The 13422-nt window shown below is 44.4% G+C and overlaps 1 protein-coding gene across 5 annotated transcripts in view; it reads right to left on the bottom strand.

Moving 5' to 3' along the window:
- Window positions 1–13422, bottom strand: part of LOC146861028 (putative methyltransferase DDB_G0268948) — a 598370-nt gene that overhangs the window by 287316 nt on the left and 297632 nt on the right. For all 5 annotated transcript variants that reach the window (XM_085646396.1, XM_085646400.1, XM_085646397.1 and 2 more), the window contains one exon: window positions 10134–10237. In XM_085646396.1, the coding sequence (XP_085502522.1) occupies window positions 10134–10237 (104 nt within the window). The remainder of the gene's footprint in view (window positions 1–10133; window positions 10238–13422) is intronic.

Genomic DNA, 13422 nt, shown 5'->3' with positions numbered 1-13422 from the left:
TGCGAAATGTTCATTTAGAGTCATTGTGCCTTCTCAAAGAAGAAAAACATATACAGACCAATTAGTCGGCCCCACTCGCAGCTCCCAGCAAGTCCGTCTGTGGCGACCCACCACCGGCCAGGGTATCATCGTTCGTCCTCACACCCCATGCGCGGCATTAGCAGTGACCTGCCGCTCGCCATTCCTCCAGCCAGTCCCAGGCCTCTTCCGGAGTGGTGAAAAACCAGGATTTCCCCTCTGCTTCCACCCTCAGCTTGAGGGCGGTTAAATTCAATAAAGATGACTTGAATGCCGAGGTGAGTCGTTGATGCTTCTGTCAGAGAGCCCATGAGGAAGAGGCGTATTGGCCTTGAAACGCGTCGAGCATGGCTGTGAATAAATGGGTAACAGGTTGTTGAGCTGCTGAGAGGCCAGTAACTGGATGGGAGGAACATCGTCGAGTGACCTCTTAAGCTCAAGGGCGTTTTGGTGATTATATATATATATATATATATATATATATATATATATATATATATATATATATATTACCAACTGGCGGTCGCCAGTAGGTAGTTATAGTTAGGACCACGTTTCCATAGGAAATCCGGAACATTCTATTTTGAATAACTTTTGCGCCGGTCGACGAATCCTCGCGAATTTTTCAAAATAGGTGGGGCGCTACGCTCCGCTCCTACCCTGAAAGTCTCGGGGGGATTCGTCAAGCGGGGGCCGAGATAAAAGGGGGGGTCCCAAAACGCGTTTTTCCCATGCATTTTTCCATAGGACCTTTAGACAGGGCTACAGCCCGAACGGCTGAACAGAATTACTAGAAATTTGGCAGAGAGGTAGTCCTCAGGTCAAGGAAGTGACTTTTGTAGGTTTGGTGTAAATCTGTTCAGTAGATTCTGAGAAAATAGCCTTTAAATCAATATATATATCTGAGCCAGCTTACGGTGCGCTTACGGTACGCTTACCGTACGCGTACGGTGGCGTGCGCGAGTGCGATTCTGATTGGCTCTTAGATCTTAGTAAACATTCGAATCGGCCGAAACCAGGAAGCGGCGGCCGCCATTTTCTCTCTCGCACTGAGAGTGATTTTTAAAATTTAAAGCCCAAAAACATGTAAAGGGGCTGTTTAGACAGCTCCCACACACATAGGCATGTTGAGGGAGTCCCCAAAGATACCCCAAGGCCAAAAACGGAATTTTTATTTTTTCGGTAATTTCGCCGATTACGCTTACCGTACGCGTACGGTAAAAAATTATAAAAAAAAAAAAATCATCCACACTCTCTCCACCCCGTGTGCAATTGGTGGCGGAAGGCCACCAATTGTGCATGGCTTATCACACGTGAGGTAAACTAAAATATTAAAAAAAAAAATATAAAAAAAAAATTATCCACACTCTCTCCACCCCGTGTGCAAATGGTGCCCGAAGGACACCATTTGTGCATGGCTTATAAAATATACGAAAAATTAAAATATTACCTTTCAAAACGAAGTGCATCATATGTCCTCCATGTGCGCACGGTGCGCGAAGCGCATCGTGCGTACATGGCCCATCTTGCGTAACGTGGGCACGCGGTGCGCGTAGCGCACCGCGTGCCCACTGTGCGTGCATGGCACTAACTGCGTAAAGTGGGCACGCGGTGCGCGAAGCGCACTGCGTGCTCACTGTGCGCGCACGGTGCGCGAAGCGCACCGTGCGCGCACAGAACGAACTGCGTTAAGTGGGCGCGCACGCCACGAATGGCGTAAAGTAACTTAGCATTTAAAAAACCGTACAAATTCACTGAAAAAACCATAGGTTTCACACACGTTATAGTTAGGAATTAGCATTTAAAAAACCTTGCAAATTCACTGAAAAAACCATAGGTTTCACACATGTTATAGTTAGCGGAAATTTTACTGATAAAAAACCAATGAAATTCCCCCGTTATAGTTACTGCAGGCAACTATAACTCACGCGACCGCAATCTTCTGCTGATGACATATGTGTCTTTATGAAAAAAAAATATTTGTAATATATGTATAGCTAAAAATGTATGGAAGAAGACATGGGCAAATAAGTGTCTAAATACAGTATTAGCATCAGCAGAGGATTGCGGTCGCGTGAGTTATAGTTGCCTGCAGTAACTATAACGGGGGAATTTCATTGGTTTTTTATCAGTAAAATTTCCGCTAACTATAACATGTGTGAAACCTATGGTTTTTTCAGTGAATATATATATATATATATATATATATATATATATATATATATATATATATATATATATATATATATATATATATTCATGTTGCAGAAATTCGCATTGGCACATTGCATTGGGTTTACTCTGTATACCCATAGCAGCAAGACGAAGGTATGATTTTGAATTTGCTTCTTGTATTAATAGGCACTTCAGTATTTTCACTGTTTTTAAGCTCATTTAGGCAGTTCATGGAGGGCGTCTTCTGTTTTTTGTAGTACATGAGAGCTTTGTGTCTCTTGATTTAATTTCATTCTACTTTGTGGAACTCTATTTACATTCATACATCTTGTGAGTATAATGCATCATTAGAGTTTTACATGTCCTCAGTCTAAGGTTTTTTCTTCAGCTGCAATGGGTCATTTGATTAATACTGTGTTTTTGCCTTTTCTTATTTCCAGTTTTGCTTTTTCATCTTCACGTTGATTGTCATGGGACGTTTGTTTAACGCTAATCTAAACCCTTTTTTCCATGTAAATCTGATAGCGTCTACTTCTTAGGTGCCCTCAGCACCATAGGTAGATATAGTTTTATACTTCATTGATGAAAGATAGGCTTTTTGATCTGCAATGTACATTTATTATCATTCTAATTTCTTGCTGAATTTATGTTTTGCAGCAAATCCCCTGAAGAAGGGACAATTTTGGTCCCGGAATGCATTGGGCTTTCAACATCAGTTTTGTTGAACACATTGCGATGTGATGTAATGCAATTATCAGTAGGCTTGTTAATCATATATTTTTTCTGAAAAGAGCTTGTTATGCATCAGGTTCTTTAACATGTTTTCTTGTGATAACTATTTCTAAGTTTATCATATAATAGATAAAGTGATTTTTTCAAGTCAATACATGTTTTGAGTATTATTCTGCTTATAAGTGAAAGTAAATCAATTTATAGTTGTGCGCAGCTGAATCCAGGGGTCCGGTTGGCCCACTGACCTTTTTTCTGAGTTCAGTACAAGGACATTTTGGAGGAATTCAGACTATTCTATGAATCACAAGTATCAGCGGGAGGGTCCATACTCTTCTTTACCTTACAAACAAAAGTGAACGCCCCCTGGTTACAGATAACCAGGTGGGAAATGCTCAAGATGTTGAACAGCACTTAGCTTGACCTTTATGTGATCAAGGAAATACTGAAAACCATCCGCCTCATAGTGATGTAACATCGATGTGTGTTAGACTTATTGACCAAAATGGATGGAGGAGTGTGTGCCAAGATCAGTGTGTCCTGCTGCACGTTTATACCAGGCAAAGACATGGACAATGGGAATCTGACGTTTGCTACCTAAGCACTGCATCTCTTACAAAGAGACATGTGTGCGGAGGGAGGTGCCCCTAAGCAGGGATGGTTTTATAATTGATTTTACTGGCTCCCAGGGTGGCTGTCCAGACTGTGCATGTCTTGCTGCCCATTTTCGTATTGATGTTGCTTTTGTGTGGTTTCCTGCAATTCAGGGTTTCCTGCTGTAAAAACGCAAATTGGGTAGGATGCAAGTAGCTAGAAAATAGTAATAGTCAAAACTGAAGAACAACAGGTCCCTAATAATGTGACTGTCATGAAGCATGGGTCAATGTAGTTGAACATTCAAATAAATGGGGGAATGTTAATATTGATAAAATCAATGCCAATGTTTATAATGATGCATTCACATGTAAGAATGAAACCGCAGATTTATTATCAAATTCATCCGTCATGAACTCTCCAACACTGACTGAAATACATGGTCAGGCAGGCTTGAGACATAGGCCTCAGGTTACTGATTGGCAGTTCACAGGTGGGATGGCACGTTGCCGGCAAGCATGTGAATATGAAACTCAGATCAATCCCCCACATTTTTTACTTTGAGACCATCCTCAGTCCCGCTTCTGTAACTGTGCTTCCGGCCAAAATGTTTAATTAAACCATCTCTTATTTTTTTGCAAAATGCCTCTTGTTTTTTGTTTTCTAAAAGGAAATTCATATTTGAGCAACAAAGGAGCTATGCTGTTGTTCCTCTTTTCAGACGTGCGCTGAACTAAGGATCAAGTCCAAACTCATCTGGTACTAAATGCATGCTGTAAGAAATTGGGTTATTGGTTGACAGGTGTGGAAGCCCCACTCAAGGAGCAACCACAGTCCTTGTCAGGTTGAACCACGAAAGTCATTAAGGTTAGTGCCACTGAAGAGTTACCCTTGAAGGAGGCTTTCGGCATGAAGAGCAGGTCAAATGTCTCAAACAGCCATTACTGTAGCAGGAGGTGCCGGATGTTGCTGGAGCTTCACGTTGGTTGATCATATTGGATGGTCACTGTCAGTGTGAAGTGCAGGTCTTGTGTTGCTAGTTGTGGTGCATGGTTGCTATCGATAACAAGTATTTGCAATACAATAGAACTCGCATTTGCGAGAGTTTAAGCTTTTGGCATTGCAAATGACAATGCCTTTTATTTATCTGTTTTGATAGTTAACATAAATAAAAGACAGTGGGCCTTATGTAGGTGGGCTGGCATTTACCACTTCATAAATACCGAATCATACCGATTCGGTATTTATGAAGTGGTAAATGCAATGTAGGTAATGAGTCGGTAAATATTACCGAATCGGAAAAATTCGGTAATTACCGAATCGGTATTTACCGATTCGGTAATGAGGCATACCTTCCCATTGATGGGAAGGTATGCCTCATTACCGAATCGGTAAACACCGATTCGGTAATGGGGGAGCACATGCAAGGGTGGCAGGGTGTCACATTGACACCCTGTTGCACCCCTGATTCGGCCATGTGTGCACATGTGGCGCACATACATGCCCTAAGGGCATGTATGTCTGCCACATTGCACATTTAAATGTGCACAAAAATGCTTTTTGTCACCTATTCGTCATTTACCACCAACCTTTAGTTGGTGGTACATAACGAATCCCCACACCCACCACACACTCCCCCTACATCTCATTTCATGATTCGGTATTTACCGAATCGGTAATATTACCGAATCGGTAATTTTACCGATTTGGTAAATACCGAATCATGAAATTCTCCCCCTACATCTCAAAAGCCAAAATACCGGTCGGTAACGGTATAATTACCGAAAATCGTCCGTTACCGACCGGTATTTGGCTTCCTACATGAGGCCCATTGTCATTTACAATGCCAATAGCTCACACTCATGTAAATGGGAAACCTAGGCCGCCGTTGCCACGGGCTTCTTGGAAAGTAGAAGCATGCATGGTGCGCTGAAAGTTGCAGGAAAGTATGTCATGCCTGCAGTAGGAGAAATGTATTAAATAAAATAGTATTTACAGACTAAATAAGACATACTGTGTAACAACTGAAGTAAAAGTGTCAGTCCTGATGAGAGGTTACAAATGAATACAAGGCGGTACTAAGGCGGAACTAACAAGGCTATTAACGATTCAGAAGACAGCATTTACAAAGGACAATGACACAAGCAAATGTAAAATATGGGCAGAGAGTGGGGGGGGGCTTCAAGTCCATACTCGAATACAGCATACCTCGCAGAGCAGCGCTTGCGCTGTCCAGGCTCAACCTAAAAAGAGTGGTTTGCACTGGAGGTCGTGTTGGTGGTCGTTGCAGGTGGCAGAGTTTTGGCATGTACTGGCCTGTTCCTACTAGCAAAAAGGATAGCCTGGTATCAAGAGAAGCAGGTTAAATCTTTGATCTTCAGACAGCAAGGCAGTCCTTCAAGCAGCAGGGCAGTCCTTCTGAGAATCGGCCAGTCCTTCCTATGAATTTTCCACAGGTCCAGGAGTGTTCTGATGGGTGGTTCTAAGGGTCCTATCCTTATATCTGGTGCCAGCCTTTGTGTGGGGAATTCCCTGGTATACCCCCAAAACTGGTTCTAGACAGTTCTTTCCTTTTCCCTGGTTTTAAATTGTCTAGGGTGACAAAGACAAAGGCTGGTCTGGTGTCAGTTTCCTTTGTGTGTGCTGTGGACAAGGTCGTTTGAAATGTAATCAGGGCAGGACTCAGCTCCTCCCTAGCCATCCTGCCCGCAAGACCCTCTCCCAGCTACACCTAGGTCCCATTTTTCACTGTCTGGGCCCATTAAACATTCCCGATGGGGAACCCATTAATAGGCCCAGGCAGCTGGATACTCATAGAAAGACCTCAGAAACATTGAGCAGGAAAATGACATCTTTCTAAATGTGGCATTTTCAAAATTATAATCTAAAATTAGACTATATCATTAAGGAGAATTTTAAAAATACAGTTCATTTGAGTGTAAACATAATTTCTCCATCTTCTCACAATCTGAAGTTAGCTCTTATTAACTGAAATAACGTAATCCTGTGTTTGCCTATGGGAGAAATAGGCCTTACAACAGTGTGAAACAACTTTAGGAGTTTTTCACTATTAGGACATGTAAAACTTAAACATACATCTCCTACCTTTAATAACAAGCATCCTTCCCAAGAGCCTTTAGGACCTACCTTAGGGGTGACTGGCAAAATCTTTATTTAGTAGGGTTGAAATGGCAGTTTAAAACTGCTCTATCAGCTGTAGTAGCAGGCCTGAGACATGTTTTAAAAGGCTAATTTAGTAGGTGACAGTTAGAAATGGGATTTCTGGTTGGCTAGGGCATGCGCCCAAGCCAGGCAAAAACCACCACTTCAGTCAGGGCAAGGGAGTTACACGCTAAAGATAACACCTGCTCACCCCCTTGGTAGCTAAGCACGAGCAGTCAGGCTTCTCCCAGAGGCAATGTGTAAAGCGTTTGCGCAACACACACACACACACATCAGCGACACACTAGCCACACCAAAAAAGAAACTCCACACAAGGTTATATAAAAAATAGCCTTTGCATTACTCATAAAACACATTAGAGCATAATCACATATATAGACTGTGCCACCTGGCACTAGGTATTACTTTATAGGGGATTACATACATGACAGGGCCAATCGGGCCACTGTCATAACCATTAGCACACATAAGTAGTGAAAAATAAACAAAACCAGTAACTACTGGTATAGGCAGGTAGCATAAACGCATTATGTATCACATCTGAGGCATTCATCCTAAATTACCAGCGCACCACAGTAACACTCCTGGGGTGCACACATCATCTTAGAGACTTATGCCCCTCCAGAACACAAGGTAATCTCCAGGCCAACTGGCCTCCTTTGGGGGCCCGTCTGGGGCTTTCCTGTAATGCCCTCTGTTCAAACATCTGGGATCTCTGAGCATGTGGCTTTGTCTGAGCCACCAGGCTGCCGATGCAGCAGGGTACTGGCCCCAATGGGCCATTACACAAATGGGGGCAAGGTTGCAACTCACCCGGGTCTCTCAGTGACACCAAACAAAATGCACTCCCACCCACGTTGCAGCTGCCCACAATCTGGCGGTGCAGCTGGGAACAAGCAGGCACCGACCATGTGCCTTGTGAGCCCCCCTCACTGGGACTCCTCCTTGTGGGCACGGCAAGCGGGAACTAACAGTGTGCCCTCCCAGCCCCACTCACTGGGGCTTCTCATGTGCGACTGGCGCCAGCAGGCACCAACAGGGTGCCTTGGGAACCCCCACTCACTGGGGCTCCTCCTCGTAGTAGAATCGGCACCGGCAGTGTTCCTCTCCAAGCCCCACTTACCGGGGCATCTCTGTAGGGACGCTGCAGACTCCAACAGGGAGCCTGCGAGGCTCTGCCATCTCCTTTGCAATGCAGAGGTTGTCCAGCCCAGAGTGAAGTATCCGCCAACCCCGTCTCCCTCGTTGCACCACACGTGGGGCTCTCTCCGGGACACGGGAGCCTCGCCCTCTTCCAGGCACGAGCTTGCCTGACTTCCAGCGGCTACGTCCGCGATTGACTTCTCCTCTGGGTCAGCCCCTGGTCAGGCAACGAGAGCCTGATTTCCAGATCCACATTCGCTCTGATTGGTTTGCCGTGCGTGGCGCGGCCCCACCCACAAACAGGCAACCCGCCTGGCTTCCTGGACACCGTGGTTTCACAGAGTGAAGAGTCTCCGTCGATTTTGCCATTTTCGGGCCAAGGTGCCCTTTGCGCTGTGCAGATAGAGCCCACTCCTTGGGCTCAAAACCTCAGGCCCATGCTACCCTGCACTGGTTAGGCCACTAGCTCTGCCTCACACAGGAGTGCTCAGGCAAGGTTGGAGCACCTGTCCTTGGGCTCAGGAAATGAAGATGGAGTGCTCACGAGGCGCTCAGTCTAACGTTCCCTAGGGCAGAGCTGAGCACAGGCAGGCCAGCAGGTAGGGACCCCCTGGAGACAGCAGCTGGGTCCCACGGCAGTTCCTCCTGATGCCCAGCAGTCCTTCAGCTCTAAGCAGGTACCACTTTCATGGGGTCACAGCCCCAATACTTATACCAGCTAGGTCTTCGTTTTCACCCTGGCACAGGGCTCTGTGCCTGGTCCAAACCAGTTCTGGGGGCACTCAAACATTTGTTTACAGTGCACACCAGTCCCCATTGACAGAGTAGGTCCTGGCCCCAGACACACCACAGGGGAGCGGAGCAAGCATTGTACAAGGCAGGCACAGACCTATTCAGGGTCAGAGGCTACTTCTCCCACTACACCAAATGCAGATCAGGCCCATTCAGCCTAGCGCTGACTCACCCATCCCCTCTGGAGCCACTGCACCTCCCCAGTCTTTGTCACTCCAGAGCCAGACATGCAATACACAACAGGCAGGCACAAAGACACATAGCACACAGAAATGCCAACTTCTAAAAGTGCCATTTCTGAAATAGTGATAATAAATCTGCGCACACCACCACGCAGCATTTATCTCCACTATTCCAAACATACCAAACTTGATGACACTACTCCTCTTATATCAGGAATTATCACTGACACACATATCAGGGAATCCCCAATGCATTCCTATGAAAGCGTAGCCTCACAGTAGTGAGAAACCAAAATGGCTGTTTGTCACTACCAGGACATGCCACACAGTTAAGGCACATGTCCTACCTTTTACCTACAGCGCACCCTGCCCATAGGGCTAGCTAGGGCTTACCTTAGGGGTTACTGATATGCAGTAAAAGCGAAGTCACAGACGTGGCACCCACGTTATGTGCCACATCACAGCGGCAGTAAACTGCGCACGCAGGCCCTGCAATGGCAGAGGCCTGAGACAGGTTTGAAAGGCTACATTGGTGGGTGGCGCAAGCAGCGCTGCAAGCCCACAAGTAGCATTTAATTTACTGGTCCTGGGTATCTGAGATATCACTTTACAAGGGACTGATAGGCAAATTAAATATGCCAAACAGGTGTAGTCCAATCTTACCACGTTTACCATAGAGAGCACATGCACTTTACACTGGACATCCGTGATAAAGTGCCCAGAGTGCCCAAAGTTCAGGGATGACCCTGCAAAAAGGGCCAAGTCCAACAGTGACACAATGAGGGCTGCTCCCACCGGTAGAATTTAATTTAATTTAAATGGTACATATAGAACCATTTACTAGGGACTTGCAAGTCTAATTTTACCATGTTTTAAGGAGAGAGAACAAGCACTGGTTAGCAGGAGTAAAAGTCATTCTTCTCATGAAGGGCATAGCTTGAAATTTGATATGTATTTAGAAACGTTTTATCATGAAAATTAATTACATTTTTACGTGCAAGAAATTCTCCCAGCAATTTGCTGAATTATCAAATACATTGTTCATGGAGAAGTGTATACAAGATTGAGCAATCATTTCCAATCAGGAAAGCATGCGGTTAACAACAGCTCTTCTGAGAACACTTACCTCACACTTGAGTGGAAATTGAGAGGCTAACAAAAGGTTAACCTTTACCTTCAAATCCCTTATATATGACCAACAGTTTCTTGAATTATTCTGTTGTAACACCCAAGAGGATTCTGTTTCTGAGTGTATACACATGCCCATAGGAGGTTTCTGTGGGATTCTGAAAGCATGCTTTTGCTCTGTTTTCTTACCTTGTCTTGTCTTCAAAAGGCAAAGTATCAAATATCTTTTTATACCGAGAGTACATGATTGCACATCTTTCATTCTCGTATTCATTTGAGAGGAAATAAATAGCCTGTAAAGATAAACCAACATGCTTGATTTACAAACTATAACAGCTATGTAGTGTCACACCTTTACATGGAAGCAACAGCATCATGGAGACACTGGATTAGTCTAATAATATTTTTTTTGCTGCTCCCAACAACAGGCTGTATGTCATAAAACCGTGTACAGAAATATCATCAGACAAATATTGTGTAATAAATATGTGTTATATTGTACTGTCCCATTGAGTGTAGATTTTATATTATTAACTCCAATGTGGTGACATTCTTGTATATTAATTCCAGCTTGTCTTTATCTATCCAAAGCTGTAATACTGTGCCTGGAATGGTATAAGGTTTTTGTCTTTTTATAGCTCCGCATGGATGGCACTTTCTAATCCTATGCTTAAAGACTTTGCTTTGTAAATTGCAAAAGGCTTTGTCACGTTCTATCTCGACGTGGATGGGACTGTACTAATTATTTGCTTAAAAATGTTGCTAGAAAACAGACATTTGAGGTGGGCAGATGTGGAGTGTTATTGTGTTGTAGGGTGTTCCATATAAAGGTGCTGCACTCCACCTAACACTTGAGAACTGGCCAGGGTTCCCTTGTTCTTTTTTTCATGTATATATATATATTTTTTTTCCACTAAAAAACTCAGTTAAAAGCTGAGTTATGGTTTAGACTTAAATGCACACAACCACTGAAATTCACCATATATTGCATGCAATGCACACAACACATGCTCTAACTCACGCCACCCTCTGTGTTTTGTTCTTGGTAGTCAGTCTTTTTTTCCTGCACCATTTTGAAATGAGGTGTTTTGTGTTTTGCCCTGTTTTTTCTACATGGTGGGCAGCATGAGTTATGTATGTAGAGCATAACTGGCAAATATCAGTGCTTTATTGTGCTTTTGGCCGAGAACCATAATTAGTTTTTTAAATGCATTTTTCAGTGAATTTCATGCTCTTTTAATGACACACTTAATTTTCAACCACGGATGCATAGGCCTTTAGCCTTTGACCTGCCATGGGCAACCATCCCACTCTACACCGCCTTTACTACACGTAGGAGATGACACACAGAGTTGGGCTTTGGCTAGGACCCCACTTCTTATTTGGGATTTGTGTATACCCAATTTAGTAAGACAAATCCAGGGCCAGCTTAGTGGCTGTATACTATGAATCCAGGGCAAGCTTCTTAGACCATGCTTAATTTTCACAGTTCTAAATCCATGATCGTAAACCTACAAATGGTGCTGCATAGGTTGGTGAAGCATGCCCTGGGTTTGTGGTACTCAGGCACGAAGATAGATTGCCCTACCTGCAGATCCTTTTGAGGATTCTTGGTACTGACATCCACAATGATGCCTGTGGTCCTCTGAACCAAGACCGGTACTGCGGATCCCAGGCACCACTTTAGGTGTTGGTACCATGACTCAAAAAGGACTGACAGTGCAGACTGTTTCTCTCCTTCATAAAGAAACATGGAGCAGCTTTTAAACAGCTGCCCTGTATTTCTCTTGAATGCGCTGCCCCAAGGGCGAGTTTGCGGCTGCCCTGAGGACAGTGCATGCTTCATAATAGGGCGCACTTTCCCTGTTTGCACCCGGCATACCTGCTTAAAAGTGCACCGTGGTGCAAACAGGGAAAGTGCGCCCTTTCAGTAATATTGGCCGGGGCCCGAAAGGGGCTCAAGGAAAAAAGACTCACGTCCATTAGAATTCCTTTATTTTCTTTGAATTTTCTGTTCATGGATCGGCGGGGAAATCAGAAATCCTTGTAGTTTACAACTCTAAGAAATACAGGTGTGTTAACCCTTTAAAACACAATTGGCAACCTTTAAAAAAAGATTTTTACCTCAAAAACTACTGAATGAATTTACAGCAAACCAACAAATCCATTCTTTCGAAGTTAAAGCTCTGTTTAATGCCACATTTGGAGTCAAAGCTCTGATGTCAACCTCGCTGTAAACAGCTGAAGGCAATGAGCTGTGAGTGTTGGCCAACACAGAAAGATAGGTGGATTGGCTAGACGGAGGCAAGGCTTTGCAGCTGACTAGCCACCCACAGTCAATATCTGTGGGCACTAGACCGTCCCAGTCTGCACAGAACCTGAATAGAGGCCAGCAAATGCAGCAAACCTCTGCTGCGCTCAGGCAAAGGCCATGTGCTGCGGGTGTTGGCTGACAAAGGAGGGTACGGTGCAGGGCCTGACTGCAGTCAGGCCCTGTGGACAATGCATCACTGTGTACACCTGAAGACCATGCACAGCTGGGTTAACAATGCACAGAGCATTGGGTGCAGGATCTAACCAGAAGTTGTCCACCTGCGTCAGATTGGACACAGTGCACAGAACCTGACTGGAAGCCAGGCACAGTCTTTAGCCACATGCAGCAGGGGTTGTCCTCCTGCTTCAGGTTGGACCAGTGGCTAAGCCAGCTTAGCTATCCATGGTGGATTGGGGCCCTGAAGTCAATCTATACTACACATAGAGGATGGTTGTGCAAAGCAGGGGTTGGCTGCAAACTGAGGATAAGCCCTTCATCCAAGTCTGTTTCCAGACCATACCTCAACTCCTGCTGTACACGGCGGATGGCCACTCATAGCGGGGGTAGGCTGTCTAAGGCAATTATGAAAAAGGGAACTTTACATGTGGTATATGAACAAAATGCTCCAAAAATTCAATAAAAAAAAAAATCAAAAGTTAAAGTGGAGTTATAGTTAGCTTTGGTTTAAACACCTTAATGTACATTTGAAAACACACTAGAAAGTCATTTAAAAAGCAGAGTTAGAGTAGAAGCCTGCATACAACACCATGTGGGTTGCCAACGCCACCCTTTAAGTACAGCCTTCAGCCCTGCCTTTTTTCATACATTTTGAAAGAGTTTGTTGACATTGCACATGGATTTAGCGCTATGCTTGGACCCATACAGGACCTGGTTCTGGAGTCTCAGCAGAAGGTCCATCATGAGTACAAAACTCCTGTCACTTAGCCATGGTTTGCGGCCTCCATAAATCCAGCTCTGGAGGCCCACAAGCCACACAAAAAAAACAATTATTTTTGAGCTATCGGGGGAGGGGGGTCTTTGAGTCCCCCTAAGGAGCAGGAGGATCAATGGATGCTACCTCTACCATCTTCTGGACATTTTAATTTCTTTTTTTCAGGACATGGGGATCGAATCTCAACATCCCTTAATTTGACTGAAACATTT

This window comes from Triturus cristatus, chromosome 3_1 (assembly GCF_964204655.1).
Source record: "Triturus cristatus chromosome 3_1, aTriCri1.1, whole genome shotgun sequence".
NCBI lineage: Eukaryota > Metazoa > Chordata > Amphibia > Caudata > Salamandridae > Triturus > Triturus cristatus.
This window is presented reverse-complemented; position numbering and strand designations above follow the sequence as displayed.